This window comes from Cynoglossus semilaevis, chromosome 6 (assembly GCF_000523025.1).
Source record: "Cynoglossus semilaevis isolate Cse_v1.0 chromosome 6, Cse_v1.0, whole genome shotgun sequence".
NCBI classification, from domain to species: Eukaryota; Metazoa; Chordata; class Actinopteri; order Pleuronectiformes; family Cynoglossidae; genus Cynoglossus; species Cynoglossus semilaevis.
In genome coordinates, this window is record NC_024312.1 from 3,456,235 (window position 1) to 3,465,690 (window position 9,456).

At 45.2% G+C, this 9,456-nt stretch overlaps 1 protein-coding gene across 3 annotated transcripts in view; it reads left to right on the forward strand.

Annotated features, from left to right (window-relative positions):
* Positions 1-9,456, forward strand: part of n4bp1 (nedd4 binding protein 1) — a 15,701-nt gene that overhangs the window by 962 nt on the left and 5,283 nt on the right. Inside the window, exons 2-8 of one of the 3 annotated variants that reach the window (XM_025056238.1) lie at positions 15-283; positions 2,390-2,617; positions 2,703-2,876; positions 3,586-4,124; positions 4,276-4,648; positions 4,751-5,098; positions 6,323-6,576. In XM_025056238.1, the coding sequence (XP_024912006.1) occupies positions 15-283; positions 2,390-2,617; positions 2,703-2,876; positions 3,586-4,124; positions 4,276-4,648; positions 4,751-5,098; positions 6,323-6,576 (2,185 nt within the window). The remainder of the gene's footprint in view (positions 1-14; positions 284-2,389; positions 2,618-2,702; positions 2,877-3,585; positions 4,125-4,275; positions 4,649-4,750; positions 5,099-6,322; positions 6,577-9,456) is intronic. The other 2 variants (XM_025056236.1, XM_025056237.1) reach the window with 2 other exon arrangements.

Genomic DNA, 9,456 nt, shown 5'->3' on the forward strand with positions numbered 1-9,456 from the left:
CGCCCCCCCCCCCCCCACAGCCGCCGCCGCCGCTGCTGCTACTACTACTGCTTTAGCTTCAGGTTCAGTGTCTGCCTCTGCCGCTACCGTGGACGAGTTCACAGTCCCGGAGGTGAAGGAAGAGGAGCTGAAATGTGCCAAACCCCGAGTGGAGCTGGTTTTTAAAGTCAAGTTCACCATCATCGGTCTGTTGGACCACACGGGACAGGCGCACGGCAGCAAAACATCCCGGCAGATATGGCTCCAGCTCAGGGGAAACAGAGAGGACGTGTCCAAGGCTAAAGTAAGTTTGTTTGGTTGCTTTTTTTCTAAAGAGAACTACAGCTGTACACGCTGTTGTTGTTGTTAATGTTGTTGTTGTTGTTTTACGACCATGCTGTGCCGGTGAAGACCACAGTAAACAAGCCTGTTGCTGGACATACGGTCGAATCAAAACTCGTCTCGTGTACAGTCTGATTGAGTATTACTGTGAAATACTAGGACTTACCAAATACTCATGAAGTAATTGTTAACCACGTCAGTTAGCAGCTGTTTTTGATATGGGGGGGGGGAGAGGGAGGTTGTTTTCTGGTTCTTCTTTGCTTAAAAGCACTCATACTTTACCATCACACATTCATCTGAAGAGGCTCCTGTATATAATGATATAAAGTAAAGTAACAGACACCAGTTTGTATCAGACCAAACAGTCAGGTCCAGATCCAGCTGTGGTCCACAGTCCCATCCTAACCAGACCCCCCTGACCCTCCTGACCTCCCCACCTGTCAGTGGGTTTTGCTTGACGATCCAGCTGTGACCTGTTTAACGTTTTATTTTATTTCACTTTCTGTTCACCTGCAGCAGTTTCTTTCTCACTTAATAATGAGGCTGACAGAAGGCCTCAGACATCAAACGTGAATGAAACTTAGAATAAAAAACTATATATATATATATAACCTGAGAAAATGGTTTTTGATAGGGATGTCCGATATTAACTTTTTGACCTTATCCAATAAGCTGATATTGTCCACTTGACTTAACGATTAACCAATACCGATATAGTGGGTCAGTGGTGGTTAAGGAAGTTAAGTCTATCTTTATATAATTTTATTATTATTTTGCAGGCATCAGTTCAGGTGTTTTTTGTTTTTTTTTTTAATCCATAAGAGGCAGCAGTTTTTAGTTTTTAATGTGTTCAGTTGTCAAACATCCTGTGTCAGCGTTGTTGCCTGAAGAAGAAGGTTTTTCTCAGCCCATGTGGTCATCGCAGGGGAAAGACCTCGTGGAAAATCCCACACGTGTTATAAGTGGCTTCACTTCATAAGCCTCGCCCCAAATATTTGTGACCTGCGTCTCATTTGACTCCGTCACGTGCTCGTCTTTTCTTCTCTGACTGTGCTGTGTCACTGTTGACTCATCTTTCAGTCTTCTCTGTTCATCCCTGTACGCCTGTAATACATGTGACACAGTGTGTTTACTATTCCCACCTGCAGCTGATTCATCCACCCCCCTCCACCACTCCTTCTCTCCACCTCATTGATAAATTCCCTGAAGAAACCTTTTGTTTGGTCTCAGTGCATGGAGGATTCCATGCCTACAAGTTTATCCATACTTTAAACCATGGGGTCCCTAACCCCCGGTCTAGGGACCAGTGCTGGTCCGTAGGTCAATTGGTACCGGGCCGCAGTGGGTCACAGTAAAATAAAATGTACTTCCATGTTTCAAAACAACAGGTCAAAGGTCATTCAGACTCTGATACTAACAGAAGAAAGTCTGAAAGAGGTTTTATTTCGAAAACTATTTCTCAATGATGGTATTACCTAAAAGGTCAGGGGCTGCTGCTTTAAACAAACGTTTTAGCATTAGCCTTGCTTTCCATCACCCCCACCCATCTGACACATGATGTAACAAACAACAAAAAAATTGATCCACTGCAGAAAGTTTCTGTGAATGTTCCCAGACATTATAACATCACATTCAGGTGTGATTTTCCAGGAAATTAAATCCACGTCCTGGTGCAGGAAATTGTAAATTTCCCCAGTCAGGTTAATAACCTCATCTTATGTGTCTGTACTTTTTTTAATTAGTTTCAAAAACAACACTGGTCAAAGTATTTGATAAACTTTGTCAGATGTTTGAAAAAAGTCTGAAAGAAGTAAATTAGTAAAACTGGAGTATATTTTTTTTCACTGTGTCCTACTGCGGTTTGACACCAAATCCACAGACCGGGGGTTGGGAAGACTGGACACAGTCTCTGGCTTTGACCTAGAAAAGGGTTCTGGACCTGAAAATGTCCGAGCAGCAACCTGTTTTACATTCAGAATGATTGAAGGTCTCTTAGTTTTTACTGGTGTACCACATGCTTACAGTGTTTTGTTTTTTTTTTGTTGTTTTTTTTTTTTACTAAACGCAGGAATATGTGCGAGGACTCTGTGACCCAGAACTGCAGAAGGATGAACGATACCCTGTGGACATGCACTGCATCTTTGCCGGTGCCCGAGGTCTGTTCCTGGACAGGCTCATACGGGACACAAGTGCTGAGGTCCAGGTGCCAGAACCCGGCCGCCTGAGACTTCTGGGCCAGGCTGAGTCTGTGGTGATGGCCCAGAGCAGAGTGCAGCAGTTTGTAGCACTTTTCCAGGTAGACTTTTTTTTTTCTCCAGGTGTTATATCAGCAATAAGCTAATGATGAATTTGATGATGAAGAGTATTTATGTTTGGTCCAGGAGAAGCGAAGTCTACCCAGTGACAAGGAGCCTGCAGTGAAACGAACCTTCAAGTCCTTTGTGGAGGAGCGAGATGACAAGTACACCATGGAGCTGCTCCTCCTGCCCAGCGCTCTGAAGGAGGAGCTGCTGGGTTTGGCCCAGAGCCCCACCAGCACCAACACAGCAAACTTGGTGAGTCAAAATGTTTTTTTTTTTTAAATTTTTTACAGATCTCCAATATTAACTTTTTGCCCATACTCAATATGCCAAACATACACTTAATGACAAACACTTTCCTTTTCCGATATCGGACATCCCTAATTTTATTAATTGTATTACAGCATAAAACCATTTAATTATTTGTCCTAGATTTGCTAAAAGGAAGCTGGAAAAAATCTTCCTCGATACTAAACTATTGTTAAGGTTGTTAAGAATGAGACAAAAGATAATTAGAAATAAAGTCCATAAATGGTTAACAGCTCTTTTTTTCCAGAATTTTCTTGAACAGATAAAAAACATTGGGGTTGACGTTGGCTACAGAAAATACCCAGAAAGAGTTAAAAGAATATCCATGGTATAAACAGAGAAAATAACCATGTCTCGTCTCAACAACAGCTTAAATAACAACATATTCTGGCTGTAAACTCTGTAAAAAGTTTAGTCGCACGTAGTTGTAATTATATTTTGGAATTTACCAGCCTGTTTTTTTTTCAAGAGGAAGATTTAATATAGGGTTAAAATGTGGTCGTTTTACCTGATAAGCAGGAAGTTGAAGGAGAAAGTTTCCTGTCATTTTGTAAAGTAAGGTGGAGTTCACACAGAGAACCTGTCGACTGCTGTGAACTCTGACTGTGGTTAACTAACGATGAGCTCATCGGCATGTCGTCCTTCACACTCTCAGGCCCAGCACCACCTGACACTGCACCCCAGTGTGGCAGAGGTGGACCAGGACCGGTCTCAGAGCAGTACTCCAGTGACCGAGCTCTCCAACCGCATCCTGGACACCACCTTCGAGGAGAAAGGGACCGGAACAGTTTCAGTCGGTGGAGGAACCAAAGCTGGGGTTTTGGGTTCAGGCCACGACGCCGTGCTGCTCAATGGCACTCGGCCTTCACATAAGCGGCGCTCTTCTGAGAGCGAGACCAGGGACACAAAGAGACAATATTCTCTGGAGCGACGAGACGATTCGCCAGAGCGGGCGAGGGAGCGGGAGAGACAGAAAGAGAGAGAGGGTCGCAGCTGTAGCAGCAGCTGTCGATCGAAAACGCCCTGTGCTTCTTCAGCCCTCTCTGTTTCCTCCTTCTCCTCCTCGTCCTCCTCCTCCTGTGGTAAGGCCAACACAGTTGGTCCCATCATGTTGGACTCCAGTGAAGACATCTCAGATGATGGAGAAGCTGTCAGTCCGGAGACCAACCTACGCTGCCTGGTCAATTTCTTCAGGTATGGATTATAGGAATTTACAAAAAAACACATATGAAAACACACATAACTGCATATTTGTCCCGATGTGGTGTCTGTACCAGGACTGTTGTAGCTAACGTTAGCTCTGCTGTCTGTACCAGGACTGTTGTAAACCAATATTTTTCTCCAGAACCATGGGCTACCAGCAGGAAGTGGTGGAGCGTGTTGTCAAAGACATGGGCCAGACGGAAGATACCTTCCTTGTCCTGGAGAAAATTGTGGAGGAAACCAATCGCTGTGACAAAGAATCAAAAGAAGGACACAAGGACAGACGGCTCGGTCCCATACGTCCTGCAGACACACCTTCCTCCTCCTCATCCTCATCCTCCTCCTCGTCCGCTACAGTCTGTCGTCTTAAAGACAAGGAGCGTGAGCTCAGCAGACATTTGGTCGACCCCGGCAGATCAAAGGAGAACATCAAACCCAACCACCACGGTGTGGGCAGCAGTAATGGGCTGGGACACAGGAGACAGTGCAGCAGCAGTGAGAGCAGCACTCAGCAGGTATTTCTTCACACCTTCTGGAACTCTCTTTAATCTCTCTCTGTTTCACTTCATACTTCTTCTCCCATCATTGATTCTAATCTCATTTATCTGTTGTTCCAGGCCATTACCATTAGGAGGAGCTCCAGTGCTCAGGGCGGGGCGGGAAACTACGAGGTCATCACCATTGATGATGACGACGACATCATTTTGATGGACGCCAAAACGGCAGATTCCCGGAGGATGACGGTGGCCCATCTGGACTCTCACTCGGGATCCAGAACGGACTACCTGGCCCGGGGAGGTGGCGTCACCGCTGTCCCCACCGCCGCCACCCCACAGAGGGACTACCTGTCCAGGGGCGGGACCCAGACTTTGGGGGGATCAGTCAAGGTTGAAAATGTGACCGCGCTGCGGAGTGCCCCCCAGTGGCTGACTGCCACTACCACCTCGCTGGCTTCAACTCCCAATGTAAGTATTAGCCTGTGGGTCAAGGGTCAAAGGTTAACAATCATAAGGACATTACTGTTGTAACCTAGTGGTTTTAAGTTTCACTGCAGTCCAATATGTTTGAATGAAGGAGCTGAAGGTCTGCCAGCAGTTAGTGGGTGGAGTTTAGACTGATGATGTCATCAACATTTATGAGTGTGTTTCACACAGCAGGTGAAACACACTCAGGTTTTTCTACTTGGAGAAAATGGAAATGTTCAGTCCGTTCTGGTGGGAAAGCCCTGATTTCAGCATCGCTTTTATTTAATTTTTTTTTCAAGTACCGTCATTACCTCACTGACAGTCCAGTCCAGGGTCACTTCCTGTCTCTATGCACAGTTGCATCAGGTGTGTGGCGTCATGTGACGTGTGTCATGAAACAGGCCTTGAAAGACCCTTGAGTGGCCCTGGAGTGGTGTATAAACCTCAGACCTTATATGGAGTTGTTGGAAGTTTTCCTGTCATGTTGGAGGAAATCCTGTGACCTCACTGTGAAGCCCGTCTCTCTGACCCATCAGACTGCAGTGTAGTCGGTGTTGACTTGACCTGGACGTGCGTCACCACTCACTGTTTGTTACTGTACGTGCAGGTCCTGGTAAACAGTTCAAGGTTGTGTTCAAACCTGCCTACGCACGAGTCAACACTTTGTCATGTGGGACCAACTGCTTTCAAGCTGCGACATCACAATTAACATTTACATTACACTAAACTGAGGGTTGGTGTGGAAATATAGCGCCCCCAGTGACTACACACTAGCAGCTGTATTCAAGCAGTGACACTTTCATTTTTTTTTCATATTATGTCCAAACTACAGATGTAAGAAAATATTAATCACTGAAATATCGCGATAATTCGGTTCATGATAAATCAATATTCTACAGCACTATTGATTTTTTTTTTTTTTAGGGATGTCCAATAATATTGCAAACGTTAATATCGGCCGACCGGTATTATTGGCCCGATATTACCATTATTATGTAATATCAGAATGAATCATTATTGTTTTTTTTTTCTCAGATAATCAAAACCCCGATAATACGCAATATCTGTGTTTGGCCAAATATGCTGGAATCGCTTGTCAATATCTGTGTTTGGCCAAATATGTTGGAATCGCTTGTAGTGTTTTCTGAGACGTTTACGTCAGTTTTGTGAGCAATCGGTACTTAAGTTTGTCTGGACTGACTAATGCTGTGTCTTCCTCCACAGTCGGCCCAGTCCAACAGCAGACCCTCTCCTTATCAGACCATCGGCCACACAGGGTTCCACGGCGGCATCGCCCGCACTCCACCGGCCAACGAACCCCCTCCTCCTCCTCCTCCTCCACCACCACCGCCACCAGTGACCGGTTTGTCTCGGTTCCATCAGTCCCTGAAGACTCCTTACATCCTGAAGCTACCCAACGAGCCGGGGCGACCGGACCTCAGACACATCATCATCGATGGAAGCAATGTGGCCATGGCGTAAGTCTGACACACACCCTGGTCACTGTTCACACAAATATTATCTGACCTGCCGATCATTACGAGGTCGAGCTAACAGTCTTTGTAGCTAACGTTAGCTCTGTTGTCTCTAAACAAACAATCACATTTAACCATCACGCCTGGTTTGACAACAGCACCAGAATGAAGCGATGTCTTGTGTTTGTTGGTTTTTATCAGAAATCTCTGGGTCGTGGACCGTAGTTAAAATGAACTGTAGTTGGTTTGACTAGCCGGGTGGTCATGTGACCTCTCGTCAGACGCGGTTGTTAGATGTGTGCGTTCAAAGTGGTTTGGTCTGTGAGTCATCAACATCTGTAAAGACCCCCCGGTCCCCCGGCCCCGGCCAACATGAATCAGGAGGTCCTGAAATGATTTCACTTGTGCTGTTCATCACCAGCCACGGGTCAGACTCCACGTGGGCCACAAGTGAAGAGTCGGCGAGTTTACCGGCACCATCAGTGTTTTGCTCTTTAAAGCGCAGATGTTTCCAGTGAATCAGCTCTCAGTTTCTCTCAGTCTTATCAAAACAGCCGACTTCAGGTAAAGGAGGAGAGGGTGTGTCGGTAAAGGGTGGTGGCACGTTCCTGGCATGTGTAAAAAAAAAAACAAAAAAAAAGAAGAAAACACGGGGCGGGGGCGCAGGATGTTTTGTACCTCACATGCTCATAGTTATTGTCATCATCATCATCATCATCATCATCAGAGGTCACAGAGATCTGAGTATAAACAAGCCTGACTTAGAGTGTGTGGATTTCACCTCCGCGGATCACGGTGATTACTCATCATCACATTTGTATACATGCTGTACCTGTGTGTGTGTGTGTATATGAGTGTGTGAGTGAGTGAACACAGCATAGTGAAAGCAGCAGATGTTCATGTGCGGGGGTGGGAGAGAGAGGGGGTGAGGTGCGGGGGTGTTTTTCTGAAGAAGAAACCTTTCTAGTAACAGATCAGCGGTTAACGAGGAGGAGAGACTTTAATTTGCCGACACGTCAGGTCACATGACACGTGTCGCTTCAACGGACCGTAGAGTTGGCAGACGAAAGAACAGAAACGTTTCTGTTTCCGAATAAATAAATAAATGATATAATAATAAAAAATGAGACGTAGTCAATAATTTATGCAAAGTTATACAAAGAAAAAGAGTAAAGGAGGAAAATGGGGGAGACGGCAGAAGGGAGAGAAAACGGGGGAGTGCACAGTCACTGACGCGACTTTATGAATAGGGTTGAATTTAAAAAGTTGTTTTGATTCAAATTTTATTATTGATAATAACAATTATAATAATAATTATTTCAGAGGAGAGGGAGGAAGAGCACCACCTAGTGGAGAAACCACTGCATGCACATTTTTTTTTACTGACTAATCCTCTGATGAATTGATGGTGAAACCCCTGCAGCGTTCTCTCCATGTGGGCGTTCACAAAGACGGGGGTGTGTTTCTGGGCAGCGACCCACGAGTTTGAACTCCTTGAACTGACGTTCGACAGAGGAGGTACCAGGTCCAAAGATTCCAAGACCAGCTTGGTATTTGGCCCGTATGTTGCCCTGAAGTGCTGACCAGATGTGGGCCACGGGCCGGTCCCTGATCAGAGCACCCCTCCCCCTCCTCCTCCCCCCTTTCCCTCCCCTCATGTGTCATCCCTCTCTTTCACACTGGATGACCTTTTTCTGACCTCTCACGTTTGACAACTGCTTACTTTCTCAGGTTCCGTACCTCGCTCTGCCCCCACATCACTCCACTCACCTTCACCTCCCCTCCCTCCTCCCCTCCTCCCCTCCCTCCTTCCTTCCACCCTTCCTTCCTTCCTTCCACCGTTCCACCCTTCCTTCCTTCCTTACTCCCTTCATTCCTTCCTTCCACCCCTCCTTCCTTACATTCTTCCTTTCTTCCTTCCTTCCACCCCTCCTCCCCTTAAACGACGTCGGCCGTAAACGTTTGTTTGTTTACTTCTTTTCTCACTATGACAAAATAAAAAAAAAAAAGACCACGCCGCTCCAGGCGCGGGGTCAGGAATTTCGAAAACAGGTGGATCAAATGTCTCGTCACTTTTGTTCAGTAAGACTCCTGTCCTGTCCAGGCTACACCCAGATTCCCAGCATGTCTTTGTTCATGATGATGTCATCACTCCTCTGTTGTGTCACTTTCTCTTTCAAAAACCAACAGAACCCTTCATCTCTGTGTGGTTTCCTCTGTTGGCGTTTACTTAACGGCCTCTCACAAAAAAAAAAAAAAAGGAAACTGACAGACGGGTTTGTCTGTGGTTCTGTCAGTGGGTCGGTCAGTCAGTCAGGCTGAGGCTGTGTGTCCACCATTAGAGAGGAAACTGACCTGAAGTCACGTGACCAGGAGGTTTCTCATAGAAACCACGCTCTCCTCTGATGTCTGTATTTTCGGGTCAGCGTCTGCAGTTTCGGACTTTAATTGTTCAATCACATGGACAAAGTGAAAGAGGAAGTAATTGCAGCTGTGTTTTTTTTTTTTTACGGTAAACGATCAGTCAAATTATGATGAAACTCGTATAAAGCCCTGTGGGAAAATAACCTATTTTCAACACAGTTTTTTTTTTTCTAGTCTCTGTGATTGATGTTCTATAACTGAGACTTTTTTATGGAGTAATTTCGCTTTATTTGTTCAGCGTTTCACAATTTGTCAAACTTATTTCTGGGCAGATATTGTGACTAATTTATGAAATTTTCAAGTTCATAACATTTTTTTTTTTTTACTTTTTCTTTGACCATTTTAGCTCCAATTTCTAACATTCCCCTTTTGTGCTCATTCTTGTTCTTGACTATTTGAGGTTTTTGTGTTTTGTGTGTACATATACATGTACATACATATATGTATATATATATATAT